This window comes from Notolepis coatsorum (assembly GCF_963971535.1).
Source record: "Notolepis coatsorum genome assembly, chromosome: 14".
Taxonomy (NCBI): Eukaryota; Metazoa; Chordata; class Actinopteri; order Aulopiformes; family Paralepididae; genus Notolepis; species Notolepis coatsorum.
In genome coordinates, this window is record NC_140178.1 from 93,843,861 (window position 1) to 93,857,404 (window position 13,544).

The following is a 13,544-nucleotide window of genomic DNA, read 5'->3' on the forward strand; positions in this document are numbered from 1 at the left end:
TGGACTTTTCGCGCTTTCCCTCAAACCATTAGCCCAATTCATAAGACAATCCGAAGAAATCGTCCCTATAATAATTAAAGACACCCCACACAAAATTGCACTTTATGCGGACGATTTACACATTTTTATGAGACCCCTCCCAATCTGCTACAAATGTACTCAGGATAATTGATTAAATATCGGGCTTCAGGATTAATTGGCCCAAATCAGCTTGTTTACCTCTAAATGAGTTGACCAAAACGGTGCAACTACCGGCCGACATCCCCATAGTTGAACACTTTAAATACCTGGGCATCGAGATTTATCCCACCCTTAATCAGACAACTAGATATAACTTTACAGACGCATACAATAAAATACACCAAGATCTAAATAGATGGTCGAGCCTTCCCAACTCGTTACAGGCCCATAGTTAAAATGAACGTATTGCCCAGGATAAACTGTCAGCTCAATGCTCCCCTTGCCCCCTCCAATAGACAATTGGTGCAAGATACAAACTATGATATCAAAATTTAGCAATCCCCGATTTTAAGTTATACTTCTGGTCCTTCTCGCTGAGACTCCTGATAAACTGATTTGATCCTGAAATTGCTGTTTCGTGGCGTACCTTGGAGGCAGCAGCGGTCTTACCGCAAAGATTACAGGATGTAGTGTACTCCATCACCCCTATATCAAAATGGCAATTACAATATGGCCCTATCATATCATTCAAAGTTAAACATAGCGCAATGTACAGCGGTCTTGTGCTGTTAAGTGTCCATGGCACCTCGACTCTCCAATATTTCATAACCAGCAACTACTTGTTGGGCATAAACCTGTTAACATTCCTCTGTGGGAAAGGAAGGGAGTTCACACTCTGGGGGATATATGATAAAACCGGTCTTCGTGTGTTTCAAGACTTAAGATAATTTAATGATACGCCCGGCGCGTGAATATTAAAGGCAACCAACTTGTGTTCAGCTTTTCGTTCAGCGTTTCTCTGATTGGCCACACAGCCACGTGACCGCCCGCCCCCTTTTGCCGCGAGCGCGGCAGAGGTCCCAAATGAAATGAATGAAGCGCGGAGAATAATGTATAATGTTATTTCGCTGAGCATAATGTATAATGTTATTTCGCGTTTGTAACGTCATAACATCAGTGGAGGCTGCTGACTGATTAATAATAAGCTCTCTTTTTACACCCATGGGCCATGTGGAACACCTTTCTAAAAAGTTGAAAGTAAAAATATGTATAGAAACAAATCATGCTTTTCTGCTGCCAGTAAGAAGACCATTGTACAATAATCCACAATTATGTCATTTGATTATGGTGAAATTATGTACATGTGATGCATGCCTCTCCCTCCACATGAAAGCCCATCCACGCTGTGTATCATAGAGCACTGGGTTTTATCACTGGAGATACATTTCTCACTCACCATTGTATTTTATATGAAAATAATTGTAAGTAGGTGAATTCTACACATCTGACAACGCCATCTGACAATATCATAATGATGTGTTTTCTATATTATATCCACAATCATTCATCTAAAAAATTGTATGGGCGTAAATACATGTTAAGATATTCAAAATCGTCACAGCAGTATAGTTTGTTTATTATTATCAGTCGGCAGCCTCCACTGATGTTATGACGTTACAAACGCGAAATAACATCTCCACTGATGTACAGTGACGAGTGAATCTGGTAAAAAGAGAGCTTATTATTAGATCAGTCAGCAGCCTCCACTGATGTTATGACGTTACAAACGCGAAATAACATCTCCACTGATGTACAGTGACGAGTGAATCTGATAAAAAGAGAGCTTATTATTAGATCAGTCGGCAGCCTCCACTGATGTTATGACGTTACAAATGCACATTATACATTATGCTCCGCGCTTCATTCATTTGGGACCTCTGTCGCTTGCAGGGACCCCCTGCCACGCTCGTGGCAAAAGGGGGCGGGGGGGTCGTGGCCAATCAGAGAAAAGCTGAACACAAGTTGGTTGCCTTAAATATTCACGCGCCGGGCGTTATTCCCGGCGCACCTTTTTCCTCTACTTACAACTAAGATCGGCGCTTAAGGTGCATGGGGTTCCATGGGCCCAACCATTACATCCACACCCTTTTGTTAAACTTATTAGAGACGGGACAACCTCGAGAGGGTTTTTACACACTATTGATCAAGTCCACATATAAAAACTTAACATTGGATGTGGTCTGGCAAGAGGACGTCCCGGAATTAGACCCTGAGTTTGACTGGGATATTTGGACTAATGTCACATTGGCTTCCCGCAACCCTAATTACCAGCAAATACATTTTAATTATATTCATAGGACATATCTCGCACCTAGGAGGTTGTGCGCTATGGGGTTGGTGGCTGATTCTCGATGCGCTCTAGGCGATTGCACAATGCTAATTGCACCCTTACTTACAATTCATTATCATTATGAATTTTAAGTAAGGGTGCAATCCATTCTTTGTGGATCTAGCCCCTAGTAGTCTATCTAAGCTGTTGACGGGGTTGGATTGCGTATTAAGGTTAGTCATGATATTACAGTCCGACACAGAGACATCTTGCTTCCCATACACCAAGAGACCGTGCTTTCAGGTATACCACCCTCTTATACTCTTAGCCCCCCCCCCCGCCCCGCACCCATGAACCCACCAACCACAGGGCACCTTCATCAAACACACAAGGAGCCCCAAGCTTAGTGGGCCACTGGGCCATGAATGATTGACAGCTAAACACTCCTCTCAGTAGCAACACATGAACAGTTGGTCCCATTCCCATTGTTTTGACCCCTGGTAAGAGTGTATGTTATTATTTGGCAATTAAAAGGTGAGGTTAGCTTTCAAAAATATCATTTATTCAAATAGAATTTATTTCCAAAATTATAAACAAAATGTGAAACATTAATAACAAAGGGCATTTTTAGTTTCATATACTATTGAAACAAGGATTTTCTTAGCTTTCTAAAGACATCACATTTAATGTTTTCAGAACTGTGCAAAAAAAAGAAAAAAAATATCAAGTGTCCCATTTCACTTGTTATATTTTCACTTGTTATATTTCCACATTTTAGTGTTCTTCAGTTCTTTTTTTTTTCATTCAGTGTGAGAAATCCAGTCTCTGTTGAGCTTTAACAAGTCCATCAAAGTCAGGTTGCATGTCTGAGGTGGAGATGTGAAGCACAGCTGCCAGATGTTCATCAGTGAGAGAGGATCTGTGCCTGGACTTGGTAAACGTCATGACTGAGAATGTCTGTTCACATATGTAGGTGGATCCAAAGAGAACCAACATCTTCTGAGCATGTCTCCTAAGCGTATATTGTGCGTGTGAACGTTGACATGACATTTTTTTTTTTTTTTTATTATCATGTAATCTTTCGCAGGCCGGTCAGAATCATCCCGCGGGCCGTACAATGCCCAGGTCTGGTCTATCTGTATGTCATATATGTCCTGATTAATTGAAAATGGGGGACCCTGATGTAAACAAGACGAAAGTCTTTCTCTGGTCTGCATCCCCTTAACAATTGTGTGTATTGAGCTGTACTGTATTGTACCCATTCTGCAATCTGTTAATAAAGTTTTCAATCAATCAGGGGCGCTACAGTATAAAGGAGGAGTATGACTTGGAAGCACCAAACCCTGAGGAGGTATTGTCATGCACCTCCAAGCCACCAGGCTTCCCTTCCCCTGTCTCCCTTGTTTATTTCCCCCCACTCTCTCTCTCTCTCTCTCTCTGTCTCTCTGTCTCTCTCTCTGTCTCTGTCTAGCAGGAGTGGGTCCAGGTGTGGAGAGTCAGGCGATCAGCTGTTCCATATCATCAACCCTGTCATAAAGGACTGGTCACTACTCTTCCACTTTGCCAGATCGTAGACTTACATCCCGTTAATCAAGGCTTTTCCATTTAAATACCTATTGATATTCCATGCTCTTGTTTGATTAGTAATTTAGATTATTTCCCCCCTTTGTACCAGTCTCTTTTTGTTCCCAGCCAATTTTACTTTAATTGTTCCTGTGGTTCCTTTTGATACTTTATTAAACTCTTGGTTGCTTTTTGCTTGGACATTTATTCAGTTTTTGTGTTCTTGTTCGGTTTACTCCGATTCCTAGTATTCCCCTGTTCCATATATCTTCATATAAATAAATATACCCGCATTTGGGTTTCACTCCATTCCTCGTCTGTACTGCGTTTGGGTTCTGGTTCTTAAGTATATCCGTTACAGGTATTTGTTTCCTTATTGTACTGTAGTTTACATTATAAAGAACAAAAACACATTATGTGCACACACAGACATACACACAACGTACTAGTAATAAAGCTTGAACTGGTACCTCACTCTAAAAGAAACGGCACACATAAAAAAGAAAACTAAAACAGTTTTATATTTTAGTTGACAGGGATCCTGCAGGACAATGGTTGATCATCATCACAACAATACAGTGTAGAAAGTCCTATAGACCGCTCATTATGATATCATAGCCCCGCTGCATGTTTTACCCCGGCTATGGCAGAAATGAACTGTCTTTTCCTTTACTCTTTACCAGTAATGCTGTCCTTGATGCTGCATGTGGGGTTAACGGGAACATTGTGTTTCACCAAAGGACTCTATGTTTTGTTAACACTTTTTTTCATTCCAAACCCCTCTGCCTTATCAGTAGGGCTGTCTTAAATACTTCGAAGCTTCGTTCGATGGGCACGGGATTTGAACGGGGAATTTTTTTCCGAATATATATATATATATAAAAAACAAGCGCATACAATAACATTTTTGTATCCCCCCCCCTCCCACCTGCAAAATCTTGCACCTCCAATGCAACGAACGAAGGTTGCAACATAATTATGTAATGTAATGTTGTTGGCTGCGGAGAGCAGCAGCGCAGCTCTCCCGACTCATTCATTTAATTAATGAATCCAATCCATTTATTTATAGAGCACATTTAAAAACAACAAAGTTGAACAAAGTGCTGTACAAGTCCCACAACATAAGATTCAAGAAAATATATATTATACATTTTTTTAATTTTTTAATTTAAAATCTTCAAATAAAAAATCTAATCTCGGCCCCCGAAGCTTCGATTGCCATAAAAAGCTTCGAAGGTCAGCCCTACTTATCAGAGAGAGAAATGTATATCGGAAGGCCTTGTTCACGGGACCACAGCTGCATGGACCACACATAGCCTACTGCTGGGCAATAGCCAAGCTGGGACAATATTAAAGCTTGATCACCTGTCTAATTGAGTTGTGTGTCAAAAAATGTTGCACATCTTTTAATACAGAAATACAATTTCCCATCTTAGCAACTATCGTATTTATGTACGAGCGTGGTCTCCTGCACTTGGACAATAGACACATAATTTATACAAATATTTATACCTGGTTTTCTACTAAGTGCAGTTTGAACCAAATATAATGCAATTTGTCTTTGAAACATCCAGGACCAATCCCGTATCCATTCAACCACTGATTGCAACTCTACATTTAAAACCGCATTTAACTCATATTATTGAATCATCCACATATATAAAAAGGTTTGTTTCCTATTAGTTAAATTACTCTTTATCCAAGATTGACAGACTGATCACTCAGTCATAATCTAATTTCTTCAGTAATAACTCATGATCAATAATATCAAATGCAGCTGAGAAATCAAGTAGGACAGCACCCACTATTTTTCTTTCTTCAATTTCTCTCAGAAAGGAAAATAGTGGGTGCTGTCCTACTGGATTTCTCAGCTGCATTTGATATTATTGATCATGAGTCTTCTCCGGAGTCAGGCAAGAAGATGGATACCAATTTCCTCTCTGTACCTCCAGTAGAAAGCTATCCGGCTGCAAGCTAGCTTAGCACAAATTAATGGGAGCGGATGTAACATATCAGATTTGACACTTGTGTCAAAGAAAACGTTTGAAAAGATATACTGTAGCATGTCCATGAACTACCAAGGTATAACATGTTCAGAGATGTCTTTGTGGCCCCATGGAGCATTATTACCAAATATATTGCCAGAGGAGAGGTTCTGGTGTGAATGACCTTCCATTGCCTTACTTTATTTTAATCTGATCAAATCACACATACTATTGAAATATTTATAGTTTATATCTTTATTTTATTTGTATTCTTTTTTATTTTATTTTACATGTTTTTCCTGTGAGAAAGCGCCGTTTGGTCAGCCTCTTCTGAACACCCTACACTGAAGCAGCGCTCCGGCACACCTACTGTGAGATCCTTTCTGGCTGGTTGAGGAGAATATGGAGGTGCCAGGGCAGTATGTCACAAGTGAAAGATACTTTTCAAATCACACACATGCACAAATACTTTATTTTAATCTGCAAATCAAATAACGGATACATACTGTAGTATTCAAATATTTATTGAGACACAATATTTATGCTTGTGAGGACATTTTAAGATACAATAAGTACTGTGTTGGACACTGCCTGGTCACCCAACAAAAGAAAATCAAACAAAACCATAGTAGCCGTTTGGCTCTTTTCCTTGATAGGCCTGCAATCTTCAAGCCATTAACGGCATGTTTATGTCCTACGCTGCCAAATATCAACATCATTAGCCTATAATTACAACTATGCTCCGATATGTGCAGCCAAGGACCAATATTAAAGGCCTGTTCCATATACAGTACAGGTCAAACGGACAACCTATCTCAAGGATGAGCACTTCCATCTGACAAGTGATATGAGGAGTTAATTTGGAATACTGAAAAGGACATCCTCACACGTAACATCAAATCATTCAGGCAGCATCTTGTGAATGTTTTCACTTTGTAGGTATCTTGCCTGAAGCCTCGGATAAGATGAGACAAAGAGGTTACAGGTTAACCCTAACCAAACACATGACATTTATAGTGAAATGTGGCAATTTTCACCCTCAGTAGTAAATTCATTACACAATTAGACATGACTTACAATTACATAGAGGCTGGTGCACATTTTTCAAATCAACACATAAAATACCGTTTTTTTCATGTATGCATGGTTATAAATCAATAGGATAGGATATGCATCCAATAATCCTTATCTTCTTTACCCACCCAACCCACTTGGTAAGGCTTCCTATTGGTCAGCTGTAGATTTCCTGCACCTTTTTCTTCATCGTCATCATGTTACATTGCTTTACAGCTTCTTGCAGGGGCCTGCTTATTTGATAATACTCTCAGAGGGGAATAGAAAAATCCATGAATGAATGGAAACACTTTCTCAGTAAAAGTGTGTGTGAAGGTGTGGAGGTGTGTCTGCCGTTCCCCAAACACCCTCCTAGAACCAGTATATCCATAGAATGACAGTGATCCTTTGTCCCACTCCAGGTGCACTCTGATCTTCTTGTATTTCCCCTTCGCAACAGTGACTAACCTTGATGTGGAGCCCGCTGTGTATTCACCATCACTGAAGTGTAACATCCAGTGTCGACCCTGAATCTTCCCCTTCCTCTGAACAGACCGTTCCAACACACCCAGTGCCCAGTCTGTACCGTCTCCAACCTCGATGACCCAACTGAGCTCACCGGAGTTAAAGCTCTCTGAGCCCAGGACACAGGGCCAGCTGTCAAACCTCTCTGGGTTGTCAGGAAGTTGTTGTCTTTCAACACTGGCTCTGACACTGGTCAAATCCTCAGAAACTATTAGACGTGGGTGGGCAGTGTTGGGGTCCAGAATCACAGGAGTGTAGGACACAATCTTCTTCATCTCATCCAACACTCTGGAGGCCAGGTTACCAAGATGAGTGGCCACGTCAATCAGCTGCACTGAGACCAGCTGTGGATCAGGCAGTGTGAGCTGGGCTCTTGTCGCCGTGGCCTTGTAGTTCTGCAAGAATGAAGTGTCCTCTGTTCCGAGCTCCTCCTGTATGGTTTTTATTGTGTCTGAAAGTGTTGATATCTCTCTGCCCAGTCCCTCAATTTTCTCATTCATTATCCGACTCTTCTGCTCCCCTTCCTCTCTCAGTGCAGTTAGCCTTGCCTCCTCTTCCTTTTGTAGCAAATGGCGAAGCTTCTTAAACTCCTCCTTAATCTGCTTCTCTGTGTGCTGGGCCTGGACCTCGATGTGCTTTGCTGTTTGATTATAGCTTTGTGTTACATTATTAAAGACCTCCAGTTTCTTCTGTAAGGGCCTCAGTGCACTCTTCACTTCCTCCTTGTAATCCCGCGCAGCCTCGTCAACGGGTTTGAATTTATGGTCGAGGTGTTTTTCTGAATGCATACATACCAGACACACTGGCTGTTGATCGTTGAGGCAGAAGAGCCTAAATCTCTCACCGTGTTGACTGCAGAGCAGCACCTCAGACCCTGCTGCAGATCTCTGGCTTCTCTGTTGTAAGAAGGCCTCGCACAGGTTCTTTAAGACTAAATTGCAAGGTGCTTCCGCCTTTGAGGATCTTCTCCTACATAATGGACATTCCCTCGTTGGTTTATCTCGCCAGCATGCCTTCAGGCAGGCTTTACAGAAGCTGTGGCTACACGACAGGAGGACCGGATCTTTAAAGACATCACAGCACACAGAACAGGAGAGATCCTCTTCTGGGACAAACAATCGTGAAGCCATTTTCTCTCACAGTAACGCTAAAAACACACTATTGCTTGAGACAGGGAGTCAGTCAGTCAGAGTCGATCGTCCAAACACTCCCTTCTCTAGTGTTCCCTTAGTTTCACTTTCTGTTTTGAATCGGTTCTTTAAAAGTATACATTCAGTCGTTTACTGAGTAAGCAATAGCCTGGTGTCCCGGTATGGGCAAGTATTCCCTCCAGTAGTTGTAGTGAAGGCAGTTTTGTTTCAACTGTGTAGCTGAACCTCAATGTTCAGCTTACTTCCCAAAGGTCAGTGAATACCACGATCACAACACCAGAGGGAGCTCCACAAATCATGTCAAACCCAGATTCGGCTCAAATAAGGGACTAAACACGTTTCGCAATTATGCCACATCAATGTGGAACGCCCTACCCAAAGCTGTAAAGGAATGTGGATCACTACCCACTTTCAAAACCTCTCTCAAGGGACACCTACGGGAGACTGCAATTCAACACTGGCCCCTGTAAATATCCTAACCCAATCATTCCAACCCCCTCCAATGTACAGTCATTTACCTAGTATGGTTTTGTCAATAGTTCAATGTACAATTGTGTTTGTTTGTACAGTGTCTCCTCCCCCCCCCCCTCAATGTACAGTGTTACTTGTTTATACAGTATGCCCCCCGCCCCCCCCCCCCAACCACCTCCAATGTAAATTACCCAGTATGGTTGTCAATATCCCAATGTACCCAACCCCCCCCACCCAACCTCCAATGTACAGTTTCTACGTCAAATGTATATACTCCCTTTTCTTGACTCCTTCTGTATCACAAACAGTACTGTATTTGCAAATCTGGTATGTCATAAATGTATAGATGTAGCAGTACTGACTATCTGTATGTCATGTATGTCATATATGTCTATATGAATTGAAAATGGGGGACCCTGATGGAAACAAGACAAACGTCTTTCTCAGGTCTGCATCCCCTTAACAATTGTATGTATTGAGCCGTACTGTATTGTACCCATTCTGCAATCTGTTAAATAAAGTTTTCATTCATTCATTCATTCAATGTCCGTCTGTGTTTATTTCCCGACGACGGGCTTGTTTCCTGGTTTCTTTCAGAAAAGTCAGATAAGGGGTGTGCTCATGCTCTGCATAGGGGAGTACATGTTGTGCGATTCAAATCTTTGTTCAGTGTTTAAAGGGACACATCCACAAACGGGTTTGCACACATTAATTTAGTTTGACAGTTATTCAAACAAATTTCAGAGTAAATATGGCCACCCCACCCCACCCACCCAACCTCCTCCAATGTACAGTTTCTACGTCAAATGTATATACACTCTTTTTCTGGACACTTTTGTATCACAAACAGTACTGTATTTGCAAATCTGATATGTCATAAATGTATAGATGTAGCAGTACTGTCTATCTGTATGTCATGTATGTCATATATGTTATGATGAATTGAAAATGGGGGACCCTGATGTAAACAAGACGAAAGTCTTTCTCTGGTCTGCATCCCCTTAACAATTGTATTGAGCTGAATGAATGAATGAATGAAAACTTTATTAACAGATTGCAGAATGGGTACAGTACAGTACAGCTCAATACATACAATTGTTAAGGGGATGCAGACCAGAGAAAGACTTTCGTCTTGTTTACATCAGGGTCCCCCATTTTCAATTGTTGTAGCTGTAATTGTTGTAGCTGTACTGTACTGTACCCATTCTGCAATCTGTTAATAAACTTTTCAATCAATCAATCAATCAAGTTGTGAATTGTTGTGTTAATGACCTCCCCATGACATTATTGACTGTAAATCAACAATAGTGATACCTTGTATTTATAGGGACTGCTACCTTATCATTTAATTGAGCTGTAATTAACACAACACACGGATGCAATGTCCCCAATGACATCACTGGTGGCCTATTCATACTAATTTACTCTCAATAATGTGTGCAAAACTGTTTTCAGTTTTTGGGTGTGTGTGAGATTATGTGCAAGATACATCAGCATTATGTTTTGTTGAAGTGCCCCTTTAACTACTTTACAAAATACATTTCCCCCCAAAACTTTGCATCTGCATATTCATTTTTGTAAAGAAACACAACTATTTACAGTAATTTCCATGGTTTCATAAGCTCTAACCTTTAAACCCAACCATTAAAATATGAACATAGAAATAAAAAAATATTGTTCTGAGCAATCTCGGTGGAACACTGTTGAAGGTAGAGGCTCTGTGTAGGATTGTTAGTATCTGTCTAACTGCGTAACTGTTCACACTAGTGTCTGTCTACCTGCATATATATCTGTGTCCACTGGAGGGCGTTCTAGGCGGAGACACTCTGGAGTACTACCAGGTAGCATAAGTATCTGTGTCTCCTCCCCCTTCTTTCTCTCCCCCCCAGTCTCTCAGTAAGAGAGGACTCATGTGTGAATGCTCCCACCATGTGAATAAACAAACCAAGCCAGAGGCTAAAGACTGGAAACCATGCCTCTTGACCACATTATTGTTGCCCTATAGCCAGATTCTGTTAACAGGTTATGGGCCCAGATAACGCCGGGGCGAAATAGTGGAGGTACTGTAGACAAAGCTAGGATCTATTAATAGTCCATTAATTTTCCTATAGCTGCAGGAGAGACTCCGAAGAAGCCAGAAAATAGATCACCCGTGAGAGGTCTATTGTGTGTGTATAGAACCATAACCCGTGAGAGGTCTATTGTGTGTGTATAAAACCATAACCCGTGAGAGGTTTATTGTGTGTATAGAACCATAACCCGTGAGAGATCTATTGTGTGTGTATAAAACCATAACCCGTGAGAGGTTTATTGTGTGTATAGAACCATAACCCGTGAGAGATCTATTGTGTGTGTATAGAACCATAACCCGTGAGAGGTTTATTGTGTGTATAGAACCATAACCCGTGAGAGATCTATTGTGTGTGTATAGAACCATAACCCGTGAGAGGTCTATTGTGTGTGTATAGAACCATAACCCGTGAGAGATCTATTGTGTGTATAGAACCATAACCCGTGAGAGGTCTATTGTGTGTGTGTGTATAGAACCATAAAACCCTCCACTGACCCCTCCTCTCTCCCTCTGTTCTGGGACCAGGGGGAAATGTATTGCAGACAGTTGATTCTCCTCTGAAAGACAGAACACACCTCCTCCCCTCCTTATAAGGCTTGGGGGGGGGAGGACACACACACATCTGGGCCAATCACCGAAGGGTAAAAAATACAATAAAATAAACACAAAGGCAGAAGCTCAAAGTCGAGCTCAAATTCGTCAAAAGTCTAGTTCTACTTCAGTTAGAACTTCCTGGAGTCCTGCTGTTGTCATGGCAACACTCAGCCGATGTTTGAGTCCTTCATCGGAGCCGTGAGAGCCGAGTCTCACTGTGAGGCGTCACAAGCTCACTGCCGAACCCTACAGTGACATCATCACTGGTCATTAGCCCGTCAGTCTCCGTAAGAGTCTCTGCTGTGATACAATGTACATCAGTTAGTTAAGGTTCACCCGAGAGTTATACCATGTTTGGAGCAACAGGAGGAAAGGTCAGCCCCCCCCCAAAAAGCACCTGACCTGAACTTTAAATAGAATAGGTTCTGATCAAAATAGACTAGGCTAGCCATCAACACTGAAGAAGGAACATTACAGTTCCGAAACATGTTTGTTTCAGGCTGCGATTAAATCTACCAAAATCTGAGAGTGCTGGTCCAAGCGTATTGCTTTCTTTCTATTATACTCGACGGGATTTCAGCACCCAGTGTTATAATTTGTGAGCGCAGTCTATCTTGACTTTTCTGATCAAAATAGAACCTGCTATTTGTATTCTTCTATTCGCTATAAAACTGTGATGAGGAGAGGGAGTCCCATCACCACACGGTAACACACCAACCATTGTATTGCATTGGACAATAAATAGGGTCATTAAATAATTATTATATCAGATACCAATTAATCTCAGTCCAGTGCAATTAGTAGGTAGTCAATTTACAAATAGACACATTTGAAAATGCAACTATCAAAATGTCTCCAAAATATCCAGATGATTTTCTTTTCCCAAAGTTTCTTTTTCCTTCAGAACATGCATAATAATAAAAATTGTTTCCTAAAAAAAAATAACTGGAGGATTCAAATACTGTGATTCAAATATCAGTGAATCATAAGAACTATGCTGCTTTCATTCTGCCGCACCCACACACATGGGGCAGATAACCAATTGATTAATATGGCAATATGCTTTAGAAGGGGTTGTTGTCAGCACTGAGTCAAAGAAGAAGGAGATAGAAGAGTTTAGTTTAGACAAAGAGATATTGTCTAATCCCCCGTTTTTAACTTTCTCTGCAGGAATAAAACGTGTTGAGTGTGTTTACATGCGCACAGTATTCCAGACACTAGCTAACATATCCAAGTTCTTACTGTATGTTGAGGTATGAGAAATGTAGCCTCGCTTTACTCGCATGAGTTTGGAACTCATGCAAGTATGTTTGGCCTCATGAAACCTGTTCACTAAACTACATCACAGCAGTCTTATTTCATACACCTCGTGTAGAGTTGAGAGAGAAGTCCATGTTGGCTTTATTACTACAGGTGATGAAACTGTTTTAACTTCCCCTCAATGTGTACCGGTGTAGGTACCGGACATGCACGGCCTGGCAGGTCAGCACAGGGTCTGCTTTTCAGTTGAGCCACATACTGTAGCAAACATCAGACGTTTATCACGCTGTACCAAATATCATTGGCTGTATGTGGCCTCAGTGATATGGTAAAATCTGTTGAGTGACTGAACTAGCGGACCATGTGTTTCTACAACAAGTGGAATTATATGAGGAATAAACATGTTTGTCTTTTATCACTTGAGTTTGTGTTAAACTAGCACAAGGTTAAGTTCACAAGTGCAAAGATTTAGAGACAGTGGCCCCACCATATGCTTTTCTGCTAGCTTCCTAATGTTAGCTAGCTTCCTAACATTAGCTAGCGTGCTAACGTGATGAATGAATTGGCTGGCTTGCCCATGA

At 41.3% G+C, this 13,544-nt stretch overlaps 1 protein-coding gene across 1 annotated transcript; it reads right to left on the reverse strand.

Moving 5' to 3' along the window:
* Positions 1–7,097: 7,097 nt before the first annotated feature.
* LOC311240302 (E3 ubiquitin-protein ligase TRIM35-like) lies at positions 7,098–8,546 on the reverse strand (the record flags this gene model as incomplete). Its single annotated transcript, XM_084328866.1, has 1 exon — positions 7,098–8,546. The coding sequence occupies one exon, from the start codon at positions 8,544–8,546 to the stop codon at positions 7,113–7,115; it is 1,434 nt and encodes a 477-aa protein (XP_084184992.1). The 3' UTR covers positions 7,098–7,112.
* Between the last annotated feature and the right edge of the window lie 4,998 nt (positions 8,547–13,544).